At 35.2% G+C, this 16071-nt stretch overlaps 1 protein-coding gene across 16 annotated transcripts in view; it reads right to left on the bottom strand.

Moving 5' to 3' along the window:
* GPHN (gephyrin) overlaps positions 1 to 16071 on the bottom strand; it is a 635834-nt gene that overhangs the window by 82472 nt on the left and 537291 nt on the right. For all 16 annotated transcript variants that reach the window (XM_019833155.3, XM_019833153.3, XM_019833151.3 and 13 more), the window contains 2 exons: positions 10550 to 10642; positions 693 to 748 (listed from right to left, as the gene is read on the bottom strand). In XM_019833155.3, the coding sequence (XP_019688714.1) occupies positions 693 to 748; positions 10550 to 10642 (149 nt within the window). The remainder of the gene's footprint in view (positions 1 to 692; positions 749 to 10549; positions 10643 to 16071) is intronic.

Genomic DNA, 16071 nt, shown 5'->3' with positions numbered 1-16071 from the left:
AAAGACCAGAGACAAATTCAAATAGCAGATACGTATTAAAAGAAAAGTCTTGGCCTTCCATCAAATTATTGACAAGTAAATGTTCATTTATTTCAGTTAAATTTATGTTTATTTAAAAATATACAATCATTTTCCACTTATTTCCAATTAAATGGTCAATTACTGGTCTCAGAAGCATTAAATAGAGCACTTCTATTGTAATTCATTATGACCCATTAGTGCTTCCTTTTCTTAAAAGACATACACGTATACCTGTGCACTGGCTAGCTCCCTAATGAGAAAAACTAATTTAAATGATTAGGTAGAGAGGTTAAATAATTTGCTGCTTCTAATTTTCCTTGTTGGTAACACAAGTTGGAGAAAAGTCTAAGAAGATCACCTAGAAACTGTAGTTCTATTCACAACATTAATGCTTATACAGGAAGAATTATCCAATCACAGGACTGGAAAATGTGGGGCATGTCGGTGAAACATACCAACAATATATACTAGACACAGAGTAACAGACGCAGATTCTTTCAGTTAAAAAATAATTCTTTTGTCTCTTTCTCATGGGAACCATCCTTTAACTTCTTTGATACCCTGTCTAATCCACATCTAAGATTTCCATTACAATGATGGTAGCTTAAAATTCGATGCTAAAAGTCCATGAAACTGAAATCTTCAGGGCTTTTCAGACCTGTGAATCTCACCTGTTCACCAGCTTGGGATTCCCCAATGATGAAACGATCTCCTGGGCCATCGGCAGCTGTTAGGTGAACAGAACCAAGAACAAACATCAAAATTGTCCTAAAGCAAGGAATAAGGGCCTAGTGTTGGAATTCTAAAATTTGACTCAAATGATCAGATAAGGCTTCAGGAAAGTATAATATTTTTCTGATCTCCTAGACCAGACAATATCTTTGTTACTACTGGTTTGATCTTTGGTATCCACCACTCACAAGTACCAGTAGAAGTGATCCTAATCATGTCCTTTCTTGATGTCATGGGAGATGGTCACCCTGTTGCTCCATAATTTCCATATTTGTGCTTTTTGAATAGAACTATTTCTTCTAGCCTATCCTCCTAAATAAATACCACCTTTTCTATAGGTGTGTATGTGTGATGTATGTGTACATTAGTGGATACACCTATCTATACAGATATATTACTATTTACATTCCTATTTCTCCATTTTCTAAAAATTTTAAACTATTTCTTATTTTCTTATTTATCACTTGGTCTGATTTTCATAGTAATCCAGCCAAGTAGAAAGAACATATATTCTTTTTTTTCATCTAACATTTGAAGGAAATGAGTCACAGAATGAAGAGACTTAGGTTGAACAAGTTTTGGTTAGTGGTAGAGCCAGGACTAAATCACAGTCCCTTAATTCCCAATATAGTAATTTTTTAAAGTTTATTTATTTATTTTGAGAAAGAGAGAGAAAGAGAGAGAGAGAGAGAGAGAGAGAGAGAGAGAGAGAGAGAGAGAGAGAGAACACACATGGGAGGGGCAGAAAGAGTGAGAGGGAGAGAGAGAATCCCTAGCAAGGTCTGCTCTCAGCATGGGGCCTGATGCAGGACTTGCACTCACAAACCATGAGATCATGACCTGAGCTGAAACCAAGAGTCAGATGCTTAACTGACTGGGCCACCCAGGCACCCCACAGTTTTTTTTTTTAATAATGTGCCAAAATGCTATTTCTAAATCATGATATATAGGCAGTTCTGCATTACATTTGCTGACACACAAAAAAGTTAACACTCCCTATATGAATGTTTTAATTATATTTGCAATCATGCTAATAATGAAAAGTATTTCTTTTAAAAAGGACATATGAAATTCACTTTTTTTATGTGACTACAAAGTGGTATTTTTCTAAAGGCTTATATATAATACTGTTTATAATGAGTCACTTTTTTTTTTTTTGGCATGGCTTTGGTTAACCTGATGTAGAGAGGAACAAGAATTAACTTTTTCTTAATGTAGTAGATGTTGTATCTTGTGCTTTATAGACTATCTTAGTTAATAAACTCTTGGCTTTCTTGTGCTTTTTAGAATCCTATTGTATTTTCAGTGTCCATTTGAAAAACACGAACAGCTTTTCTGCAATGCTATTCTTATACTGCTTTTGTGTTTAAAAATTTTTTTAAATGAACAATTTAAAATAGACATAAAACAGACATAGAATCATTGCTTCCACAATTATCATTTTAGCAATCTTATTTCATCTATCCCCTCATTTATTTTTACAGTATCTTAAAGTGAATTTTGATTTTCTTATTAAAGAAAATTAAAAAGTCAATTATCTTTCAGAATTCCACACTAACTACATCTCAAGGGTGAATAAATTTATTTTAAAGTATTTTTCTACTAGAGATATTCCTAGCTTGCAACCTATCATAAGCAACCTAGACATTTTCTCTTTTTCCCTCTTTCACAAGGGGAAGTTAATGGTGTTTTAGAGTAAAACAAAGCTGCATCTGAATCCTAGTTCTGCCTATTATTAGCCTCAGGACTTTCAGCAAATTATTAAGCCTTTCTCTAAACTTCAGTTTTCTTGTTGAAAACATCGGGATAATCATACTTTAAAAATAATATATTTTAAAGCCATTTATTCCTTTCATTCATTCATTGAATTACTACTGAGTATATTCTATGCCCTAAGTGTCATATTAGGTGGTGGAACAGAATGGAGTAACACCAGACATGGCTTCTATTCTAATGCAATGCCAATTTACGGCAATGTTCAAATCAAATGTGGAGGTGGGCTGTAAAATAAACTTGTAAATAATCTTTTTGATGTTTTTATTTATTTTTGAGAGAGAGAGAAAGCATAAGCTGGAGTGGGGCAGAGAGAGGGGGAGACAGGAACTGAAGCAGGTTCTGCGCTGAGAGCATAGAGCCTAATGTGGGGCTCGAACTCACAAGCTGTGAGATCATGACCTGAGCTGAAGTCAGACGCTTAGCTGATTGAGCCATCCAGGTGCCCACATTTGTAAATAATTTTAAAAATCAGAATGAATAGAAATATACTTCATTGCACATGGTAAGATGAATCATATTGTTTCATGAAACACAATTTTGTTTATATATGTGTGCATATGTACATTTATATGCATTGTATGTTACATATGTTATATATTTGTGCATAATGTATTTAATATGTGTCTTTCTATGGGTGTAGTTAAAACCACTGATGTAATGGAGGAGATAGATACTAATCAGATAGTCACATTAATAAATGTATAAATGCAAATTAAGAAAATCATTCTAAAGGAAAGGAACATGATTTTATGAGAGCATGCAATGAAAGTGAGCTATACGAGAGAGTCAGGGAAAGCCACCCTGATAAAAGGATTTCTGGTGTGAATATGAAGGATGAGTGAAAGGTAGGCAGAAGGGGTGTGTGTGTGTGTGTGTGTGTGTGTGTGTGTGTGTGTGTGAAGGGGAGGGGGAAATGAGTGGAAATGCTCCACCTAAAGATCTTCACCTGTGTGCAAAGGTCTCTGGTTCATACCCTCCTTAGATCTTACACTCTAGCCACTCTCAATTTCTAGAATTGTAGCTCCCTGAGAGTACCAAGATGACTCCTACTTTAACTCCATTAATACATGCTACTTCCATTGCTTGGAGTGTCCTTTTCCTACCTGTGCTTTCTGATTAAAGACTTCTTAGTCTTTAAGACTCAGCTCAAGTGTCACCTTCTCTATGAAATCATATTTGACTCCTCTTCCTTCAAGAGTCAGCTACTTTCTCTTTTGTTTCCCCAGTGTATTCCCTAAATAACTCTAATTTATGGCTTCCTAATTATTTGCAGTTATTTGCTTATTTGTCTCAGGGGAATCCCTAGCACTTGCTGCATAATAGGTATTCAATAAATTTTCAATATGCGAAGTACTAAAAATGTTCAATAAATGAACAAGTATGGATTCTAAAAATATTTTTAGAAAGATGCATGCATAAATGAACAAATAAATAATATTTTTCAACACAAAATGCTGTATTTTGGGGGCACCTGGGTGGCTCAGTTGGCACGTGCACGCTCTCTCTCAAAAAAAAAAAAATCCAAACTTCTGTATTTTGGATGCCTTCCATTTTCTGCTGGTCCATTTTTACATTTTTCAAATGTGAGTCAATGTGCACCATCTATTTAGAATGTTTAAAAAGACTGCTCTGCTTAATTTTATATAATAACTTAGATTATGTTGCTATTCTGTCTAGCATAGTGCCTAGCTCATCATCGATTTTCAATAAATATTTGTTAAAAGAATAAAGAAATGAATTTGGCATTTCCATAATACTTAGGGGGAAAGTTTGTAAACTGATTTGTACATATTAGAATTATGTTTTCAAAATTTTATTGAATAATTTCATAAATGTGTATACTTTATTTCTTCAGTGAGATTATGAGCTTCTAAGAGACAGGGATCACTTCTTTTATTTCTTTTTCAAAACCCTCTGCTCTTCAACTTTCTTCCTGTCTTCTGTTCCTCCACATGTGCAAATACACCTACACTGAAAATGCCTTATATCAATGTTGTACACAAATGCTCCAAATAAATGTCACTGAATAATGAGCCTGCAATAGAGTGTTAAGAAGGCCAACAACTGAAAGAGCCTTTAAATGATTCTAAGCTGCAGGAAAGGGGCACTGACTGTGCAGAGAATACGTGCTCCCTTAAACTATGTTCTTCACCTTGCCCTGAAAATTTCTATCTGGGAAACATGTCTCTATATTGCTAGCTAAAGAAGGCTCAGTCAAACCACATTATAGAAGGTTCTTGGTGGCAAGAGAGCAGTTGCTTTTATTATTTCTTTTATAAGAGTGCTTCTCAACCCTTCAAGTGTGCACAAATCACCTGCAGATCTTGTTAGAATACAGATTTCTGATTTAGTAGGTCTGGGACAGGGCTTGAGGTTCTACATTTCTAACAAGCTGATGCGATTAGTGCTCATTCCTGAACTACCTTTTTGAGGAGCAGGGCACTCTAAGACTGAACTGAATATAGACAAATTCAGACTTAGAGAAAATGTAAGGAATAAAAACTAGTGAAGTACAACAGAAATCCTGATTTTATATTATCACGAAGGCTCACTATTTCTTATAAAGACAAAAATAATGATTGATCTAACTTGCTGATATTTATTTCAAAATATCTATTAAAGAGACAGGTGAAAAAAGGTGCCATTTTCAAGATGAATTCTATAAGCTTGGGTGGGAAGGAGCAGAAGTGGAGGTCTGCTGGCATGTGATCCTAAAGCTTGTAACTAAGTAAGCAAGCCACAATATGCCATTAGCAAAACATGCATGGATTCCAAGGATTTCTGGAGAGGCTTAGAACTCCGCCCCTCTATATTCAGACTTTTCTGTTAGTAAGTTATTTTTCTTTTTTGTAACTGTAGAATTTAATTTGAAGGAAGTGATAAAAGTAATATAAATCAAATCCTAAAAGCAAATGTATTATACAACTGATTCATAATACTTCAGTGCTAGATCCTGACATTGTTCCCACTTCCACCTTCCTTTTTAAATTTTTTTTTAACATTTATTTATTTTTGAGACAGAGAGAGACAGAGCATGAACGGGGGAGGGGCAGAGAGAGAGGGAGACACAGAATCTGAAGCAGGCTCCAGGCTCTGAGCCATCAGCCCAGAGTCTGACACGGGGCTCGAACTCACGGACCGCGAGATCGTGACCTGAGCTGAAGTCGGACGCTCAACCGACTGAGCCACCCAGGCGCCCCACTACCTTCCTTTTTTAATGTCCAGAAAACACTTTTAGTCTTCTTCACCTGTTTACTTGAAGATTTTCAATGATATCATTTAAAAATGGATACCATTAGTTAACTATTCATTGTGGCAATGTGTAGAATATGATCTTCCCGAGCTATCTGCTATAGAACAATTCTTCATTTTCATTTTCCAGCCATATGTGAACTCTCTTTAAGCCTCTTGAAACACTTTATAGCTATTCATTAGTTTTCAATAATAAGGGGTTTCAACCTTTTCATGTTAGGGCTGAATAAACTGAGGCTATAGAGATAGCATATGTTCAGAGGTCCTAGGAAATATCGTTGACAGACAAATAAGGCAGAGGGATTAAGAAACTGATTATGGAACCACACTAAGACTGGATGATAGGCAGCAGGATAATAGCATTTATGTATATACTAAAATTAAGATTATAGAAAGTGCTGGGGGGCAAGGGAAGGTGACAAGACTAGCACAGCAAGATTAATACTTTTTGCAATCATACTGAAGGATTAAATCAAGTGAGTTGTTTGGAATTTTAAATCTGTGGCTTTTTCTTAGGGAAAGCAGGAAGTTAAGGGTAGGACAGGTGAGTGAGAAAAGATTTTATATTCTTTACCATCATCTTCCTGGAAAAAAAATGCTCATTTATTGTTAGTATTGTGAAAAGAGATATTATATCCTTAAATATAGTATTTTAGGCTTTTTGGAACTGACTAAAATTAATTAATCTAAATATCTCTCTGCTCACTTGAGTAATACTCCCACATCATAAGGCCCTCTTCTTTATCCAGAGTGACGTATAGTGGAAAGCAGTAAGTTATTAAGTGGAAAACCAGCTGTGGCCAGAGATTTAGATGGGAGAAATAGAAACCTTAGAACACGGCTTTCCCGAAAGAACAAGACTAGCTCTGAATCAAAAAGGTTATACTGAATTTTCGTATGCATTTTAACCCACTGGAAGTACACTGAAGTCTTAATGGTGGCTGGGTAGGCAGTGACATAAAGGGTAATTTTAAAATGTTCTTTTTAATTTTCTGTATTTTTCATATGCATGTATTTCAATCAGGATGTAAAAAAGAAAAAAAAAACCTTTCAAATTTACTTTACCCAAATGGCAAAAATTTTTCATATCCTTCCAGAATTGTTACACATGATTCTTAAAGTAATTAGTGGCTTGTTCTTTCTTTTGCCTTTTTCTAAATCATCTCTGTAAAACAAGTTCTGAAGGGATAAGCCTTTCAAATAGAAAATTTTCAAGAAAGCTGAACGAGGTACTTCTGCCTTCACGAACATCTCCAAGAAAACTGAGAAGACAGGCATGGGCATCTCTACAGGAAGGCAGAAATGCATCAAGATGATTAGCTTAATTAGTGTGAAGAGAGAAACAGCTCTTCAAAAATACGAATAAAAATACCAGATCAATCCTAATTGGTAACATGCTACTTTCATTTTCTTTTCTCTGCTTTTATCTTTCAAATTAACCCCATTCTTGGGGTGATTGTTAAGGCTTGAGCCTGGCACCTTCCCCTTCTGCCTGAGCCCAAAATAAATCTCTCCCTTTCTCTTTGATGACTACGACGACGACGACGACGACGACGACTACTATGTTATATCATCATCCCTTGATTCCTGCAGTCTTTAAACTTTATTCTTTTTTTTTAAAGTTCTTTGTTTCAGTTTCTTTCTTTTAAAAAAAATTTTTTTTAACGTTTATTTATTTTTTTTTAATTTTTTTTAAATTTTTTTTTCAACGTTTATTTATTTTTGGGACAGAGAGAGACAGAGCATGAACGGGTGAGGGGCAGAGAGAGAGGGAGACACAGAAACGGAAACAGGCTCCAGGCTCTGAGCCATCAGCCCAGAGCCCAACGCGGGGCTCGAACTCACGGACCGCGAGACCGTGACCTGGCTGAAGTCGGACGCTTAACCGACTGCGCCACCCAGGCCCCCCAAACGTTTATTTATTTTTGAGACAGAGAGAGACAGAGCATGAACGGGGTGGGTCAGAAAGAGAGGGATACACAGAATCCGAAACAGGCTCCAGGCTCTGAGCTGTCAGCACAGAGCCTGACGCGGGGCTTGAACTCACTGGCAGTGAGATCGTGACCTGAGCTGAAGTGGGACGCTCAGCTGACTGAGCCACCCAGGCGCCCCTATTCTTTCTTTTTTTTTTTTTTTTTTAATTTGTCTCTATTTGTTATTTGCTTAGTCATTTTTTACTGTCTTGATTTGCAACCCACATACCTTAAAGCAAGTGATCCTCCAACTGGTTTGGAGTTTTATGCCACATGTTTCTGAAGGATATTGGCTAATGCTTAGTGATCCAGAGCAAGTTAGCAACCTCTTTACACCTACAGGGTTAGCAATGCTCACTGGTGCCACTGGGTATTACTGGAAGGCCTAAGGCAAAGGCAGAGGAGAAGAAAAAAGGGAGAATAAAGGGAGTGGGGAGACAGGAACGGGAGTAAAGGAAGACAGGGGTGGAGAGAAGAAGGCACACGAAGTAGAGTGGTAGAGAGCCACAACAATAGCCTCAAGGATATTCTTTACCAAACACTGCCTGTGGGGAGTGTTCTAACACAGAAACTAGGACCATGCCTCTTTGTTCACTGATGTCTTCTATTGCCTTAATTATGATATTGGTATATATACATAGACACATCAAACACTCTTAGTTTGAGATTGAACCTTATCCACAATGGTTATCTGTTATGTATTATGTCTCTGTTACATATTCTGTATCTTAGAGATAGCTACACTACCAACACTTCACAGGAAACACATAATGAATCACGAGCATGATAGTTTGTTAAACCTTTTATATTGTGAGATGTTATTTTAGATGGTTTGTATGTGTGTGCATGCGTGTGTGTGCACATGTGTGTGTGTGTGTGTGTGTGTGTATGCATGTGAAATAACTAAAAACACCACCACTTCAAATCAAAAGAAAAAATAAGATACCGAAAGGAAATTTTAAGTAAAATTTCTTTGGTATATTCTATAGTAGCAGAAAGGCTCTTTTGAGGCTCATGTGGGCTAATCACTCTTTCTGGCAACTAGAAAAGCTAAGAGCATAATTTCTTTTTATTGAGCTGTTGCTAACTCATGTAAAAATCACAGAACAACATTCTGTTTGAGAATAATTCTGCCTCCAATAATTTATTTTCTCACTTTCTCCTATATTATATTATCAAGAATGTAAAAAATACTTTCTTATCCCTTTGGTATTTCATCTGCTATAGTTGTTTGTTCTACTCTGGAAGTAAGAATTCCTTGTCATTTTACAGTAATCCTATATGGTTACCAATTATAAATTCAAAACAGAACTGACATTTTAGTTGGAGAATAAGAAGCAACAAGAGCCAATGAGGCTATCAGAAGATTGAACTAATTTTCTTTCTGGACAATATTAATTATAATAAGCACTGTAGAAGGAATACATTTGGAAGAAAAAAAGTCCTAAGAGCTGCCAGGGATTTGTTATTCAGGTTCTCAGAAATACTCTCCTTTAGTGGGATCAAGCTGAATGAGGTACATCTAAGATAGTATTCCTGTGAAGGAATACACTAGTAGGAATTAATCTCTCCACCACTTTATTTACATAGAATATGAGAACAATTCAGATAAATGTTACCTTTCTTTCCAGAGATGATCTAAGGAAATGTGTTTATACTAATGATAGTGATAATAATAGTTACCATTATCAAACGTTTAAAAAAACAATTATTGTGTGCTTGTTTTTGGTGCCAGATACTTTACTAAGGCTTTCTAGGGTCTCATTTAATTCTCAAAACAACTTGTTGGGGGTAAGTATTTTTATAATCATCATCATGGAGAAAACTGAAGCTCAAAAAGTTTAGGTAATTTGCTCAAAGTTACATGGATAGAATCGGTACTTGAAACCAGATTAACTCTGACTTTGCTTTTCGAAGCCCATAACCTTAACCATTTGCTATGTTGTCTCCAACACAAAAAGATACTGCTAAGAGATAGTGATGGAACATGGAGGAGATTAATGAATATATTTAATTATAAAAAAGAGGAAATTTTTTTAATGGCTAAATGGAGTAAAAGCAACAACAACAAACAAGTAAGAGACTTCATAAAGGACCATTAAAAAGGAACCTGTCTTCACAGCTCTAGTCAACTGGGAAATGTTTTTAGACATTTCTTCAATGATATCAGCCTTGAGTTAATAACCAATAATAGTTTCTAAGTAATTCACTTGCATTTTCATTTTGGGTTCTTAGATTAGACTTTAAGCAGGCAACTGCTATTTAGTATTTTGCTTTTAACCTTTATGCAATCTCAGGCAACTCCAAAGGTATAAATTGCTGGTACTATGTAAGGTTTCAGAGCGTTGAAATCCAGTTCTTCCAGGGAACCGTGCTTGCTTTTTAAGAAGCCCTTAATGATGTCTGGGTTTAAAGCAGAAGAAAAGACCACCCTACATTATCTCTGTGCTGGAAATCTGCTCTTCTTTCTTGGACCACATAGTTTTCAACTAGAAAACATCTGGAAAACTTCTAGACCAGGACTGTCTGCTACCAGTATGTGTAGAGGTCAGAAGAATAAATTATAGTATAGAGTTTCAATCAATCTCTACATATTTATTTGTCAACAAGCATTTTCAGGTAACTATAATACTTTCACTGAAAAGTTTTAATCCAGATTGTTATCTGTGATTAAATTATTTTGATAACCAAGGGGGAAACAAATGTAAAACTCCCTGGGTGCCTAGGCTGAGTCAAAAATCTGAAGGAAAAAAAATACAGTGTATGATGATACTCAAAAACCCCAAAATATTTACCTCGGACAGCATAGCCATCTTTTACTGATGCTGGAAAGGGGGGTAGGTTGTCTTTTGCATACACATCTTGAGCAAGGACTCGCCCCATTCCATCTGAAAAAAGAGAATATAAGAAAAATATGGATGTTGAGAGTAATCAGTTAAACAGGCAGTCATAAACAAGGTAGGTATGTGTGCCTGTCTGACAAAGCTTGTATATAGGCTCAGTTAGACCTCCTGATTTCTATCCCAAGGAGTTGGAGACAGAAGGAAAAGATGTATCCTTATGTCTGAAATGAAAGATTAGATTCAGTCATTTAATAGTTATGCTTGCAGAGATTATCTGAATATGAGCGGCTACACAGTCATCAAAGATGTATTGAGTTTGATGTGTCATTAATCCTTTAACTACCCAAAGATGATTTTCTTTAAAAACCCAATTCTTAAACATTTTCTATTCATTTACCCAGTAATTTCACTTCTAGAAATCTATCCTAAGAAAACAGATAAATGTTTATGCACATATTTATTTCAGTTGCTTATATTAGTAAGAAAAGGAAAGAAATAAAAAGGTCAATAATATAGAAATTTAAATACACAATGGTCTATTTTTATGATAAAATATTATGCAAACTAAAGTAATATTTATGAAGAATATTCACTGACCAGGAAAATTTTTATGACATATGTTTAAAACACATGCAGAACTATACATGTAGTATATAATCTTAACTCTGTTAACATAGATGTGTACATGTCAATAGAAAAAGAGAAAGGCATATATGAAAATGTAATGCATTTGTTAATTTAGTATGTTTAGAATTATGTATGATTTTTATTCCCTTTGCTATACTTTTCTGAAAATTTCTAAGTTTTCTACAATGATCATATGCTGTTTTTACATTAAGCAAGTTTTTCTTTTTCTTAAGAAAAGTAAAGAAAAGGAATTTTAGCCTTTGATTTTGGCTTTATTAACCTAAAAAATTATTGACTCTAAGCAGAGGGACAGTAATTTGTCTTGTGAAATGACTATTGAAACCACTCTGGATAATAATCATTTTTAGCTAGAGCTTAGGAATTTGAATCAGTGCCAATAAAAATAAGAGTTTCAAGAGTCATGACCAATTCCTTAAATCTTCTAGTCAGAATCTGTCTTATTATTTCAAAGAAGCAAAGGAATAATAGGAAGTGGAAATGGAAGAAGAGGGGGAGGGAACACATCAAGCTTGTCCCTAGAGACTGTAAGTAATACAGGACTTGATTTACAGGAGATGTTTGTATAATTTAGAAAACTCCATTGCTTCCAGAGCTGAATGGGTGTCTTTGTTTGTTTTTTGTTTTTGGCTTTGTAGGGCCTCTGATTTCCAGATCCCAGGATCTAGAAATAAGTACAGAGAGATTTTTCATTTTGTATTCTGATCTACAGTGACAGTGATATTAACTCTTTCCTTTTAGGGAGGTGATAGATGAATTGGAAGGGGAAAATTCTTAGCCATTTTTAGCTTCAGATATTCCTAGAAGGTTGTAGCTATTCTGGACATATCCTGAAGCTACTGACCTATATTTAGTAAGACCAAGGAAGTGGTGAAACCAGAGAGTCTAGTTTGTATTCACTTATACACTATAAACTACCAAATGAACCCGATGGCGAGCCCCATGGCATTTGACAGGATCACAATAAACTTCCTGGGGTGGCTCCTTGTAATCTGGCCTAGGGTAGTTCATGAAAATGTAAGTTATACACTAGCTCAGATTCTAAGAGAATGACTTTGCTGGGATTATGAATAGCTCAGTAAAGGTAATAGTTAATATTCAAAGATAGTACAAGGAGATTAAGAAGTATAAACTTCCAGTTACAAAATAACCGGTTCTCCTGGGTCTCCAGCTTGCAGATGACATATCCTGAGACTTCTCAGCATCCATAATCATGTGAGCCAATTCCTCCTAATAAATCCCTCTCCCTCCCCCCCTCTATACACACACACACACCCACACACACGTATATGTATATGTATATATATATATGTATATGTATATATACATATATATATCCTATCGGTTCTGTTTCTCTGGAGAGCCTTAACTAATTCAAACAGAATAGAACAGACCCTTATCTTCCACTATATATAAAAATTAACTCAAAATGGATTAAAGAACTACATATAAAACCTAAAACTATATCACTCTTAGAAGAAAAGATGGACGAAAAGCTTTATGACATTGGGTGTGGCAATGGTTTTTTTAATAATGGTGATGAATACATAAAATGTTTTATATTTTTCAAACATTTTCTGATTTTATATTGAAACATTTGTCCCAACAATCTAAGTGGGCCTCACATTTTTAAGAAGCTTTTATTTAAATTCCAGTCAGTTAACATACAGTGTTAATATTAGTTTCAAGTGTACAGTATAGTGATTCAACCCATTCATCACCTGGAGCTCATGACAACAAGTTGACCCTTTCACCTAATTTTTAAAATTTTATTTTTTATAATTTTTTTAATGTTCATTTATTTTTGAGAGAGAGACACACAGAGTGCAAGTTGGGGAGGGGCAGAGAGAGAGAGAGGGAGACACAGAATTCGAAGCAGGCTGCAGGCTCTGATTGGTCAGCACAGAGCCCGATGCGGGGCTCGAACTCACGAACTTGATCTCGAACTGTGAGATCATGACCTGAGCCAAAGTTGGACGCTTAACCAACTGAGCCACCAGGCGCTCCTCCTTTTCACCTATTTAACCAATTCCCCCCACCCACTTCCCTTCTGGTAACTATCAGTTTGTTCTCTATAGTTAAGAGTCTATTTCTTGGTTTTGGCAATGATTTCTTGAGCATGACGCCAAAGGCATAGGCAACTAAAGCAAACATAGACAAATGGAGTTACATCAAACTTAAAAACTTTTGTGCATCACTACTGGGTATTTACCCCCCAAAATACAAAAACTATTTCCAAGGGATACATGCACCCCTATGTGTATTGCAGCATTATTTATAATAGCCAAATTATGGAAGCAGCTCACATGTCCACTGAATGATGAACGGATAAAGAAGATGTGGTATACATATATGTGTGTGTGTGTGTGTATACATACATATATATATATATATATATATACACACACACACATACATACAATGGAATATTATTCAGCCATAAAAAGAATGACATCTTGCCATTTTCAACAATATGGATGGAGCTAGAGAGTGTAATGCTAAGTGAAATAAGTCAGTTGGAAAAAGACAAACAATATGTGATTTCACTCATATGTGGAATTTAAACAACAAAACAAATGAACAAAGGGGAAAAAAAAGAGAAACAAACCAAGAAACAGACTCTTAACTATAGAGAACAAACTGAAGGTTACCAGAGGGGAGGTAGATGGGGGGATGGGTGAAATAGGTGATGGGGATTAAAGAGTACACTTACCAGGATGAGCACTGCATAATACATGGCATTGTTGAATCACTATATTGTATACCTGAAACTAACATAATACTCTGTGTTAACTATACTGGAATTAAAATAAAAAACTTAAAAAAAGATTATATCGGAAAAAAAAGCTTCCATGCATTAAAGGACATAATCAACACAGTGAAAAGGTAATTGATGGAATGGAAGAATATATTTGCAAATCTGATAAATGGCTAATGTCCTGAATATATATATAAAGAACTCTTATAACTCAACAAAAAGATCAAGTAACCCAACTAAAAATGGGCAAAAAACTTGAGCAGATGTTTCCCCAAAAATGGTATACAAATAGTCAGCAAGCATATGAAAAAATGCTCAACATCACTAATCATCAGAGAAATGCAAATCAAAACCAGAATGAGATATCACCTCACACCTATTAGGATGGCTACTATAAAAAAAAAAACCCAAAATAACAAGTGTTGATGAGAATGTGGAGAAATTGGAACCCTCATACACTCTTGGTAGGATTGTAAAATAGTGCAACCACCATGGAAAACCATAAGAATGTTTCTCAAAAAATTAAAAATAGAAATACTATATGATCCATCAATTCTCCTTCTGAGTATGTATCCAAAAGAATTTAAAGCAGGGTCTCAAAGAGATATTTTCACACCCATATTCATAGTAGCAATATTCATAACAGTCAAGAGGTAGAAGCAGCCCGAATGTCCATCAATGGATGAATGGGTAAACAAAATGTGGTGTATATCTCTATACACTGTGACATGATACAACATGGACTGACCTTGAAGACATTATGCAAAGTAAAATAAATCAGCCACAAAAAGACAACTACATTATTCCACTTATATGAGGTATAAAGTAGTCAAATTCTTAGAAACAGAAAGTAGTATTGTGGTTACCAAGGGCTGAGATGAGGGGGAAAAGAAGAGTTATTTAATGGGTGTAGAGGCTTAGGTATCCAGTATGAAAAAGTTCTGGAGATATGTTTCACAACAGTGTGAATATACCTAATGTCACAGAATTATACAATTAATAATGGTTAAGATGGTAAATTTTATGTTAATGTTTTTTACTACAATAAAAAAAGGAATGAAGTACTGATACATACTACAACATGGATAGATCTTGAAAATACTAAGTAGAAGAACCCAGTTACAAAAGACCACATATTGTATGATCCCATTATATAAAATGTTCAGATAGGTAAACCTATAGTAGCAAGTAGACTAGTAGTTGCTTAGGGCTGGATGGGGGTGACAAGGGAAGAGGAGGAAGCTAACGAGGATGAGGTTCTTTTTGACATGATGAAAATGTTCTAAAATTGACTGTGGTGATGGTTGTACCTATCTATGAATATACTAAAAACCCTTGAACTATATACTTTAAGTGGGTGAATTATATAACATATGAGTTATATCTCAATAAAGGGCAAGGATAATAGATGTTTTTAAAAATAAGAATATTTACCTCATCTGAACATGTAACTATATTTAGAAGAGCCAAGAAAAGTCATTATTTGTAGCATACATATACCATCTGGTCTTTAGAGACCTTCAAGAATCATGGAAAGAAAAATAAAACATTTCATCTGTAAAGAAAGAACTGCTTCATATTTAGTTAAGGGCATAATAACATATATAATTAACCATCTTTTTATTTTGGACTCATGCTAAATACAGAGGTTACTATCTTTAATTAAGGTAAATTTGATCCCTACTGGATTTGTTCTGATTTTGGAGTTGGTATCAAATTAACAACAGAGATTAAATTTCTTCAAAGAGAAAAACATGCATTACCTCAAATTTTTGTCTAAAAACCTAGGGCAAGGGAAAGGATTGGGAGAAAAATAGGCAGTTGATTGAAAAATGGTCTAGGCTACCAGCTAGCAGAAGATACGAGAGAACAGAAGGAATATATATCAGATACACCTCTCAGCTACAAAAGAAACTCTATCCACATCTCTCAGGAGGGTTCAGGACTAAATAATTGATAGCTTTTTCAATCAGTCAATATTAGACTTCACTCATTATGTGACCAGATGATCTATTTGGGAACTTAAAGAGTATACAGTAGTGCTGCAAATCACATGGGATATTCTTACATA

Source organism: Felis catus, chromosome B3 (genome assembly GCF_018350175.1).
Source record: "Felis catus isolate Fca126 chromosome B3, F.catus_Fca126_mat1.0, whole genome shotgun sequence".
NCBI classification, from domain to species: Eukaryota; Metazoa; Chordata; class Mammalia; order Carnivora; family Felidae; genus Felis; species Felis catus.
This window is presented reverse-complemented; position numbering and strand designations above follow the sequence as displayed.